Raw genomic sequence first — 12344 nt, 5'->3', positions numbered from 1 at the left:
CTTTCTCCTGCACCGTGTTGTGTAGCTGTGGACTGCCGCGCTTCAGCGACGGGAGTCCACTCCCCGGCTTTGTGGATGTCGGGAGAGCCCGTTGCCTGCAGACACTGGCCCGTGGGATCTCTCTGCCTGTGCGGTGGCTTTCTATCCCCCTCGTTGGGCTGTTGTCTTCAGTCGGGACTTGGGTGGGAAAGGACCTAAAGTCCAGACCTCAATCAGTTAGTTAACTCGGTCCAGTAGTTTCTGGACCTCGTTTTAGGGTCTGAGTACCCCCTTTTGTGCTCCGGTTTCCAGTCGGTTCCCCGGTTCGGTACCGGCGGGCCACTACCCTGTCCCGGTCCCTAACGGTTCCACCGAGCCGTCTTCCCGGCTCCTGCAGGCTGAGGCCACCATATGCCTCCTAGCCAGAGGTGACTGGGCTCCGACCCAGACACCTGTCAGACCGCTGCAGACCTGGGCATTGGCCTGCTGCTAGCCTTGAACTCTAAAACTGATCTGTTTGTGTTTTCCTGCCTCAGGACCTGTGAACTCCTTGGTGGGCGTGTCCAACCGCCATGGCATGCCCCCTGGTGTGAACATCAAACCCTGAGTGAGGTGACTAGGGTTTTAAGGTTGGCTGATGACACCTTTTTAGGGGACAGGTGTTATGCAAGGGCCTATATGTGACTACCTGGCTAGTCCAGGGCGTCACAGATGTACTGCCAAATTCTTTGAAACGCCTTTGGAGATGTCTCATGGTAGAGAAATGAACATTTCATTCATGGTCAACAGCTCTGGTGGACATTCCTACAGTCAGCAGCCAACTGCACATTTTAGAGTGGCCTTTTATTGTGGCCAGCCTAAGGCACACCTGTGCTATAATCATGCTGCCTAATCAGCATCTTGAAATGCTGCACCTGTGAAGTGGATGGATTATCTCTGCAAAGGAGAAGTGATTTAGAAAAAATTGCGAACAATATTTCAGAGAAAAAAGGCCTCTTGTACTTAGAAAAAGTCTTAGTTCGTTTAGTTCGGCTCACGAAAAATGGAGTTTACATACACTCTCTAAAAAGACCCATCTGCAGGTTTTTCCCTCCGCTCTCTATAAAGACACATCTGCAGGTTTTTCTCACTATCCGTCATGAAATCAAAGTAAACCTTTCCGTTTTAGGTCAATTAGGAACCAAAATTATATTTGCCAAATGCCAGAATAATGAGAGAGAGAATGTTTTAAGGCATTTTTATTACTTTCTGCAAAGTCAAACATTTAAATAGACGAAAAGTACTATGCCTCTAAAGAATATGGTACAGCCCATATGATGATGTCATGTCTTTGGAAGCTTCTGATAGGTTTATTGGCAACACCTGAGTTAATTAGAGACACACCTGTGGATGTATTTTAATGCACACCTAAAAGAAAGAGCTGAACGTGCTTTGGTCAGACATGTGCATATAAAACCAAGAACAAAAAGCAAAAGACCTTGTGAAGATGCTGGGGAAAGCTGGTAAGATTGTATCATTATCTACAGTGAAACGAATACTCTATCCACATGGCCTGAAAGGCCACTCTGCCAGGAAGAAGCCATTACTCCAAAACAAAAAACATAAAAAAGCCAGATTAATAGTTGCAAATGCACACAGGAACAAAGCTTAATGTTTAGAGACATGTCCTGTGGTCTGATAAAAATAAAATTGAACTGTTTGGCAATAATAACCATTGTTTAGTTGGGAGGAAAAAAGGGAGAAGCTTTAAAGCCTAAGAACACTATCCCAACCCTGAAACAACGGGGGCTGCAGCTTCATATTGTGGGGTTGTTTTGCTGCAGGAGGGACTAGTGCACTTCACAAAATAGATGGCATCATGAGGAAAGAAGATTATGTGACAATACTAAAGAACATCTCAAGACATCAGCAAGGAACTTAACACAGGGATGAAAATGGGTCTTCCAAATTGACAATCACCCGAAGCTACTGCCAAACTGGCTACAAAGTGGCTTAAGGATAACAGTCAATGTTTTGGAGTGGCCATCACAAAGCCCTGATCTCAATCCTATTGAAAATTTATGTGTATAGCTAAAAAGGCAGGTGCGAGCGGCGACCTACAAACACGACTCAGCTACATCAGTTCTGTCAGGAGGAATGGGCCCAAATTCCACCAACTATTGTAAGAAGCTTGTGGAAGGAGACCCAAAATGTTTGACCCATTTACAGTATATAGTTTAATGGCAATGGCACCAAATACTAATGAAATGTATGTAAACTTTTGACTTTGCAGAAAGTAAGAAAAATGCCTTAAAACATTTTCTCTCTCATTATTCTGGCATTTTGCAAACATAAATCATTTTGGTAATCCTAATTAGAGATGCGCAAGCCTGTTCAGCTCGCATACGCCAATTTCAGATTTGGTACGATGCCTTGGCAGGTTTTCTCTGGCTTGGTGTACCAAACACTTTGCTCAAAAGTTGGCAATGTTCGGTAAGTGTCGATTTGTAGAAAACCCACTCCCAGTCCCAGCACAACCATATCAAGTATTGTCATAGCTGTTATTGGCCAGTGCAATCACTGTAAAAAAGGAAGCAAAAGGGTTAAAGCACGACATACTTGCCGAGTCTCACCGCAGCTATATCTGGGCCCACAGCTGTACTTCCGAGGCTGCTGATTAGCCCTTATCCATATTTACTGCTTTCCCTGCCCACCGGCATCTCAGATTGACTGCAGTCAGACCCCGACCCCAGACAGAGTCTGTGATTGGTTAGAATCACAGACCCTCTCTGCTCATCTGTATCTTAGCCAGCAGCCTGTAACAGTATGCTTTATCTGTGCTGCTATCAATAGATGGGGGACCCTATGCCATTTTATTTATATATTTTATACCACGATAGACCCGCAGACAGTGTCTGTGATTCCAATCAATCATAGATGATGTCTGGGGGCAGGGTCTTACTGCAGCCAATCAGAGATGGCGGTGGGTGGGAAAAGCAGGGAATACGGATGAGGGATAATCAGCGACCCCAGAAGTACAGCCGTGGGAGCAGTTACAGCCATGCTGGAGAGTCGGTAAGTATGTCCTTTTTTATTTTCTCTTTCTTTTACAGCTACACCCCCTACACCATTTTACAAAACATATTTGGCCTCCCATTGAATTCAATGTACTCAGTATGTTCGCCAAACTGTTCGGCGAACATCAGGAGGCTCGTTGTTATGATGTGGTAACCGTGGACGATCACAAAATTTCCATCAGCAGAAAAACACAAAAAAACACAAGAGTAGTTGGAACCTGAGCTGACCACAATCCCCTACGGTATCTGTCAGACCACACTAGAAGTAGCCGTGGAGCGTTCGGCTATGATTCAGGGACCAAGGAGGATCAAAAAATGCGGAAACCCAAAATATAACCAGAGTGGCTGGAACCTTAATGGACTGCAGACCTAATCCTGACACACAACTAGAAGTAGCCGTTGGGCGAGCCTATTATGACCTAGACGTCTCGACACAGCCGGATAACTAAATATTCTTACAGATAGAAAAATAAGAAAGCTAATCTGCCTCGGAGCAATCCCCAAAGATATAGATAGCCCCCCACATATAAAGACTACGGTGATATAGGAAAACACAATACAAAGCTAGAAAACAGATTTAGCAAAGGTGAGGCCCAAATTATCTTTATAGGAAAAGATAGGATGGAGCACTGCCTGCAGCCGTAAAAACCCTAATAAATACCAGCACGTCTGATATGGAAAAACCATGAGACCAAACGGCCTCTCCCCCACTATATCAGCACTCTGATGTTACTGGGATCCAAAAACACTAATATAGATAAGGGACTGAATTAATACCAAAAATGACAAAACACAATACCTTGCAGAATCATGAAGCTAAATATACAGACATTCCCAGCAGGGAATGATCCAATTCCACCAGGAACTCCACACAGGCAAAATAGGAAACAAGCATTAGTATCAAATTAGAAAAAACAACAAGAAAGTGAAAACAATAAGTGGAGGTACAAGACCAACTTATCTGAGAGGAGTTCTGGTAGAGAGCAAGGCTAGTTTCAGAGTGTCCTTAACACAGGATATCCATTGAGCACCGGCAAGTAACAGGAGAAAACTACTTAGCTATATAGCCCAATCTGAGAGACCTGATTGCCAGTCCTCCACAGGTGTGTGGCTTTCATTCCACAACCGGAGAAACTTACTACACCTCACAGATAGAAATGAGGAACCATATCTTGCCTCAGAGCAGTCCCCAAAGGAATAGCAAGCCCCCAACATATAGAGTCAACGGTGATGTAAGAAAACACAATACACATATAGGAACTATAGATTAGCAAAGGTGAAGCCCGACTTCCTAGCTACAACAGGAATGGAAAGAAAACTGATTGCGGTCAGTGCAAATCCCTATGGAAAAATACCAATCTCTCGATATACAAAAACCCTGATACCACACGGTCTCTCCCCCACTATATCAGGTACTCTTGTAAATAACGGGATAAACAAAATACCAAAAAAACAAAAGAAATACAAAAGTGCAAATAATCAAGTAGAACAGGGAGAATCTCCCTTTTCTTGCAGTGTGGCTTTGCAGAGGGGGAACCCCCATGCTCATTAAAACAGAAAGACAATTCCTCTCCTGCAAGAAAACAGACCTTAAGCAAAATGAAAAGAAACACAAACCCTTAGGTGTGGATCATGCAATAAAGCAAAGAACTTGCAACTTATCTGGAATGCACAGGCACAGGATAAATCGAAGGACAAACTCCAAGCCAATTCAGAGACTGAGGAAAACCATTTATCACCGGCTCCAGCCAGCAGACACTGCTTTTCTATATAGCCCAGGCTGATCTGCAATTGGACTTCCCAAACTTCCAATTAACTCCCACATCTGTTGAGTCACAACCAGCTTCACCTTCAGTCTTGACCACCAGAGGGAGCTCCAAACCATCACCCCCTCGGATGACATTCACAACAGCTCAGTAAAGATTGTCAAATCAAACTTTGAAAGGTTCACTCATCTCTAATCCTAATTGACCTAAAACAGGAAAGGTTTTTTAGAAGGGAAAAACCTGCAGATGTGTCTTTATAGAGAGCGGAGGAAAAACCTTCAGATGTGTCTATATAGAGAGCGGAGGGAAAAACCTTCAGATGTGTCTTTATAGAGAGCGAAGGAAAAAACCTGCAGATGTGTCTGTATAGAGAGCAGAGGCAAAAACCTGCAGATGTGTCTTTATAGAGAGTGAAGGCAAAAACTTGCAGATGTGTCTGTATAGAGAGCGGAGGAAAAAACCTGCAGATGTGTCTGTATAGAGAGCGGAGGGAAAAACCTGCAGATGTGTCTTTATAGAAAGCAGAGGGAAAAACCTGCAGATGTGTCTGTATAGAGAGCGGAGGGAAAAACCTGCAGATGTGTCTGTATAGAGAGCGGAGGGAAAAACCTGCAGATGTGTCTGTATAGAGAGAGGAGAGAAAAAGCTGCAGATGTGTCTGTATCGAGAGAGGAGGGAAAAACCTGCAGATGTGCATATACTTGTTTTAGGTTTGTTTTTCAGTCAACCCTTCTTTTAAAGCTAATTTCTAGCAGTATCAAAAATTAAGATATCGGCCTTTAAGCCTCTGCCACACTCACGTGAAAATCACGCACGTGCCGAGAGACACGTATTTCCCCTGCATGTTGCATGCAGGTAAGTACGTGTCTCTGGTACGTGCAGGCCACGTGTGTTCAAAGTGTGCTATCCGCGATAGCACACGTAGAACTGGTAATTTACAAACTCACGTGGTCCTTCTTGCTGTCCGCGCTGCTGTTCGTGGTGCTGATCCTCGGTCTCCAGCCCTGCCGACTCCCCGCTGCTGCTGCTGCCAGGCAGTGAAGTGAATATTAAATGAGATTAATGAGCGGCGGTCGGCAGCAAGAGGCAGCAGCGGCAGAGACAGGAGGGCTGGAGAAGGTGAGTTAATGTTTTTTTTTTTTTTTCACTGACACGTGTGTTTTCTCCGGCGCGTGTCACATGGGACCGCATCCACACTACACCCGTGTGGTACGAGTGCGGGCCGTGTGACACCCGTGCTGCGGGAGAAAACACTGACATGTCAGCGCTTTGAAAAGCGCACACACGTACAAACGCACACGGACACACGTTCCGTGTGGTTTTACGTGTGTGTGCCTGCTACAATAGGGTAGCATTGCTTAACGTGTCTCCGTGCCGCCGGTACGTGTAAAAAATGACAAACACGTGCTGGCGGCACGGATGTGTGTAGCAGGCCTTACAGATATTTGTGGGTTATTGTATATACCTTGGTCTTTTGTTCTGTGACTTACAGTGCCTACAAGTAGTATTCAACCCCCTGCAGATTTAGCAGGTTTGATAAGATGCAAACTTCAAACAAGAGCAGGATTTATTAACAGATGCATAAATCTTACAAACCAACAAGTTATGTTGCTCAGTTAAATTTTAATAAATTTTCAACATAAAAGTTTGGGTCAATTATTATTCAACCCCTAGGTTTAATATTTTGTGGAATAACCCTTGTTTGCAATTACAGCTAATAATTGTCTTTTATAAGACCTGATCAGGCCGGCACAGGTCTCTGCAGTTATCTTGGCCCACTCCTCCATGCAGATCTTCTCCAAGTTATCTAGGTTCTTTGGGTGTCTCATGTGGACTTTAATCTTGAGCTCCTTCCACAAGTTTTCAATTGGGTTAAGGTCAGGAAACTGACTAGGCCACTGCAACACCTTGATTTTTTCCCTCTTGAACCAGGCCTTGGTTTTCTTGGCTGTGTGCTTTGGGTCGTTGTCTTGTTGGAAGATGAAATGACGACCCATCTTAAGATCCTTGATGGAGGAGCGGAGGTTCTTGGCCAAAATCTCCAGGTAGGCCGTGCTATCCATCTTCCCATGGATGCGGACCAGATGGCCAGGCCCCTTGGCTGAGAAACAGCCCCACAGCATGATGCTGCCACCACCATGCTTGACTGTAGGGATGGTATTCTTGGGGTCGTATGCAGTGCCATCCAGTCTCCAAACGTCACGTGTGTGGTTGGCACCAAAGATCTCGATCTTGGTTTCATCAGACCAGAGAACCTTGAACCAGTCTGTCTCAGAGTCCTCCAAGTGATCATGAGCAAACTGTAGACGAGCCTTGACATGACGCTTTGAAAGTAAAGGTACCTTACGGGCTCGTCTGGAACGGAGACCATTGCGGTGGAGTACGTTACTTATGGTATTGACTGAAACCAATGTCCCCACTGCCATGAGATCTTCCCGGAGCTCCTTCCTTGTTGTCCTTGGGTTAGCCTTGACTCTTCAGACAAGCCTGGCCTCGGCACGGGTGGAAACTTTCAAAGGCTGTCCAGGCCGTGGAAGGCTAACAGTAGTTCCATAAGCCTTCCACTTCCGGATGATGCTCCCAACAGTGGAGACAGGTAGGCCCAACTCCTTGGAAAGGGTTTTGTACCCCTTGCCAGCCTTGTGACCCTCCACGATCTTGTCTCTGATGGCCTTGGAATGCTCCTTTGTCTTTCCCATGATGACCAAGTATGAGTGCTGTTCACAAGTTTGGGGAGGGTCTTAATTAGCCAGAAAAGGCTGGAAAAAGAGATAATTAAACTAAACATGTGAAGCTCATTGTTCTTTGTGCCTGAAATACTTCTTAATACTTTAGGGGAACCAAACAGAATTCTTGTGGTTTGAGGGGTTGAATAATAAATGACCCTCTGAATAAACTTTTCACAATTTAAAAAAAAAATAAAAAAAGAAATAACATTCTTTTTTGCTGCAGTGCATTTCACACTTCCAGGCTGATCTACAGTCCAAATGTCACAATGCCAAGTTACTTCCGAATGTGTAAACCTGCTAAATCTGCAGGGGGTTGAATACTACTTGTAGGCACTGTATGTACACAGATACCTACATTCTTGTACAAATTCTATACACAATGTGTGACTTACCTACTTTAATGATTGTTTTAATTGTCATTACATTGTTGTCATAGTTATCTGTATTCTCTATGGAGGTCAGTGTCGCCTTGAAGACTGAAAATGGAAAACAATTCATTCATGTTACTTTATGAACATCACATAATATTGTTAATCAACTTTTAGTAATTTTGCAAATAGTGTCTCTTTCCATGAAAAGCTATGACTTTGAGTATACAGCCCTCTCTGCTGACCTTTGTGTTACCATAGTTACAGACTACATTGCTCATGTGTAGTCAGATCATACAGTCATATTTCTTTCCATTTGTCTTCTACATAGGATTTCTTTTTTTAGCAGAATGTAGATAACAAATGGCAGCAGGAATTTAACTATTAGACAAGCTGGGGTAACAGTCTCAAAAACACCTAGGTGTCTGAGGGGATCTTCATTCCCCTTTAGGAAAAAAACAAACACCTACAATACAATACGTCGCTATGACGCCGCACGAACCTCCCCCTTAGAAAGGAGGCGGTTTGCCGGCCACAGCGACGTCGCTAGGCAGGTAAGTACGTGTGACCGTTCTTAGCGATGTTGTGCGTCACGACCGACGGTGGCGGGTGCTTTCACTGTGTGTAAAGTGCCCTTTACTGTTTTGCTCATTAAAATCTAAATTTACATTTTTCTTATTAGGTTAGTCTTTTGTAAATCCATCTATGGCTTTCAAGCCTGCCTGAATCCTTATGGGCATGCTCTCTAGCAAATTCTTATCATGTGACTTCATTGTTACTTTTTTACTCATGGTGTTTAAAAAATTATTTTTCTTCCTGTATAATACAAATTACAACCTGTTCTCACATTCCCTAATAGCTCAGTGTGTTATTAGGTTGATTTCCAAGCGAAAGGTCACTGGTTTGAATCGAGGAGCAGCCATGAAGATTATTTCCCAAGAAGAGAGGAACAGCGTCATCCAGCTCATTGATAGTGGTCTCACGCCCAAGAAAATTGCCAAACTGCATCATATGCGTGTCAATACAGTTGCAGAATAAGAAGTGAAGTCTATCTATCCATTCAAAAGCCAAGAGGTGACGTCCAGGAAAAATATCAGAGTCAGCAACTCTGCTCATCACAAGGTCTATCATTTCTGTTGCGACAAACACAGCAGTGGAGGCGACTCGTATGTTTCAGAATACTGAGATCACAGATGTCCATGCAAGCACCGTGTAACGCACATTAGACAAGTCTGGAACGGTGGCCTGAAAAAAGGTGAAGAGGCCTCCACTTCAATATCAGCACAAGAAGCATGTAATGCCTGCCTGGAACCACAGATTCAAACTGGCTGTCATGGATCGGTTAGAGGAAAGCCGCTCACAAAGCAAGACCCCGAAAACCCCAAAACCCTTTAACCCCTATACAGAGATTTGGAAATACACAGAGCCCCAGAGATTGCTACATGTGGTAGGCTGCAGTCCAGAGGAGAGTCATAGTCAGGCAGGATCAAACCAGGAGATGCAGAACAGGGACAAACTCGTCAGACAAGGATGTAGTCAGGAAACCAGGTAGAGGTCAAATCCGGATCTGGCAGTGAGGTACAAAAACGGCAGGCAAAAGATAGTCAGAGAACAGGCAGAGAGGTCAAAACACAGGGATCACTATTCGGAACAGAGCGGGAACCAGAAAGCAGGAATACAAAACTATCTCTGTCAGTGACCAGCAAGCAATAGGGGGAATTAGAAGGTTGTGGTGTCTTCCAATTGGCTGTAGCTAAATGGTGGTAACACAACCTACAGTCAGCCAGTGGTACTGCAGGTCCCAGGAAAACCCATCTTAGTGGATGAGCGGAGTCTGTGCCCCCCAGAGCCACTGGCACTAACTCCTCTCCTATCACCAGCACTGTCCACAGCAGCTGGCCGCGGGCAGGGGTAGTGAGGGAGGTGGCGTGGTGGAAGGCAGCAGGCCGGGCCCCTCAGCCTTATCGACCGATCCGTCAGAGACATAGGGGCGTGGGTTGCTTACCCGCTCCTCTGGAACCACCTCCACTTCGGATGCCCGAACGATCACGACCAGGCCCTTCTTCTCCGACGTCCACTCCGCCATCATGGAGTGGACCATGGCCTGGAGCTCCTGGCACGTCTTGCTGCTGGATCCAGGAACGTGTTGCGGCAGAGTCCTGGCGTCCCTGCACTACGCAGCGCTAGTCACATGCCGCCATTCTTCACCCGTCTCCCCTTTGTTCTCTCCGGCACTGCCTTCTCTTGGGGGCGGGGTCTCACTTTCGCGCCCTCACTGCTTGAGAAGGACGACTCGAGCGGGAATATTTCGCGCCCGAGATGGCGGATCTTCAAATTTTTCAGCGGGACGCCACTGACGGGAACCACAAGGCGCACTTCTACGGGTGAGTAGACTGGATCTATCCTGTTCATGACGCCAGAAGAGTCGATGTGTACCGCCCCGCGACCTCGGCTGCAAGCGCCGAGCTGCTCGGATCCTTGCTCGTTCTGCGGGTGGTGGCTCGAGCCTCTCACGGACCCGGGGGTCACGTCGCTCTGCAAGGGAGGTTGGCGCTACACACGGCGGGATGCGGGGATTTGGTTTTGAGATGGTGATCTGTGATGCCACCCATGGGTTGTGGTGATGGTGGACACCACCGCTGCGGTAGAGGTGAGGGACTCCCGGGAGCGGTGTAAGGTTCGCAGCTTTGGTGTTAACCCCTCCGTGGGTAGGGGCGGTGTGTCCTGGGTCCCGGATGCGGGCAGATGGTGCAGGGCGCAGCGCTGAGGTGCGGTGCCGGATGGCACTGTTGTACTCACGATTAAGGCACACAGATTCACTGGTAAACCAAACGTAGTGATAGACGGGAGGCCCGCAGCCGGCTGCAGTTCACTAGGTGGGTTGGCAGGGTCCACCTTTCTCCTGCACCTAAGTGTAAGAGGACCACGGTGCCTAGGCACGGGTGGTCAGCGCCCCAGCGGGTATGTCGAAGGAGCTCCTTTGCCCGCAGCTGCTGGCCCTCGGATCTCTGGCCTCCGGCGGTGGCTACTATCCAGTCAGGTTGGGATGTTGCCGTCAATCGGGACTTTGGTGGGAAAGGACCCCGGGATGTCCAGACCTCAATCAGTTAATTCGACTATGGTGGTGGCCTATAGCCTAGTCAGGGTCTGAGTACCCTTCCTGGTGCTCTGGTATACTGTTGGCTCCTCGGTTCGGTTCCGGTGGGCTCCAACCCAGTCCCGGTCCCTACGGTTCCACCGGTCTTGTTCCCGGTCTCCTGCAGGCGGCCCCTGCCGTCTGCCTGCCTGACTGTTTGGGGGTCCTAGGCTCTAACCCAGGCCCCGCGCAGAACTGTGTGTGTGTGTCACTCCACTACTGTACCGAACTCCCTACTGTTTTCCTGCCTCAGGCCAGCAGACTCCTCGGAGGGCGTGTCTTTCCACCTGACTCCTCCCACCTGGTGTGCCTGTCTAACACTGAGGGAGGCAATCAGGACTTGTGTTTGACGGCTGTTACCGTCCTAGTGTGGGGGGGTGTAAGTGGTGTATGTAGGGACCTGTGACCCCTGGGGTCCAGGGCATCACACTCTGGTTATCGCTCCCTTACGGAACCGTAATAGCCACTGCCCGTACACTTCTTCAGCACAGGGATCACTGTTAGGCTGTATTTCGGCCTCTAACACCGGTGGCAAATACATTTCTGCGGCCCTGACAGTTGTTGGGATGCCGCGCGGTAATGGAACCGGAGAATTGAAAGGCTCCACTCCCGCTGCTGGAAGTAGTGGGCCCGACTGCTCTGCAGCCGGGGTTGCAGGATCCGGGTGCTCCGCCTCTAAGGACGGGCATGGTGATGCGGCCAGATCTGATCTGACCGGGCTCCGGGGGACCGCTGACGTGACCGAGACGATAGGAGACTTTGAGGCTGCTGCCAGAGCTTCATAAAAACAAACTGCAGGTTCCGTTACCGGGATGGATAGTGGCAGCTGGGCGTCCGTCGCCGACGGGGTAGATGACAGTGAAATGGTTGCCGCAAGCGGGGGCAGACCGGATCCCTCAGCCGCCATGGCCGGATTAAGGTAATCAATAGGGACTGGGTAACTGCTTACCCTTTCTTCACGTGGGATTTCAATCTCACCGCCACCACCAGACTCCTCATCTCTTCTCTCCAGTGGTTTAGTATGAACAGGAACTGCGTCCGCATTCTCCTGCACAGCTGCTCAGTTTCTTCTTCAATCCGGGAACAGCATGTTCCGGTGACTAGCTCCGCTCCGCCATCTTGCCTCTGCGTTGTCCAGGAACAGTATGGCAGAGTCCTGGCGTCCCTGCTTCTCTTCCGCTTTCGCTACATTCAGGCACGCCCCCTCGGTTTTCTCCCAGCACTCTTTCGCGTGCTGTGGCCCTCTGGGAACTTCCGGTTCCTGTTTCAGGCTGAAGACGAAGGGCGGGGCTTCAGCTTTGCGCCCTTTT

The 12344-nt window shown here is 47.7% G+C and overlaps 1 protein-coding gene across 1 annotated transcript in view; it reads right to left on the bottom strand.

The window, feature by feature from the left end:
* Nucleotides 1-12344, bottom strand: part of LOC142302794 (complement C3-like) — a 421200-nt gene that overhangs the window by 12708 nt on the left and 396148 nt on the right. Inside the window, exon 38 of the mRNA XM_075343903.1 lies at nucleotides 7923-8006. Coding sequence (XP_075200018.1) covers nucleotides 7923-8006 — 84 coding nt within the window. The remainder of the gene's footprint in view (nucleotides 1-7922; nucleotides 8007-12344) is intronic.

This window comes from Anomaloglossus baeobatrachus, chromosome 4, assembly GCF_048569485.1.
Source record: "Anomaloglossus baeobatrachus isolate aAnoBae1 chromosome 4, aAnoBae1.hap1, whole genome shotgun sequence".
Lineage (NCBI taxonomy): Eukaryota > Metazoa > Chordata > Amphibia > Anura > Aromobatidae > Anomaloglossus > Anomaloglossus baeobatrachus.
The sequence above is the reverse complement of the archived record's forward strand: the minus strand, read 5'-3'. Positions and strand labels throughout refer to the sequence as shown.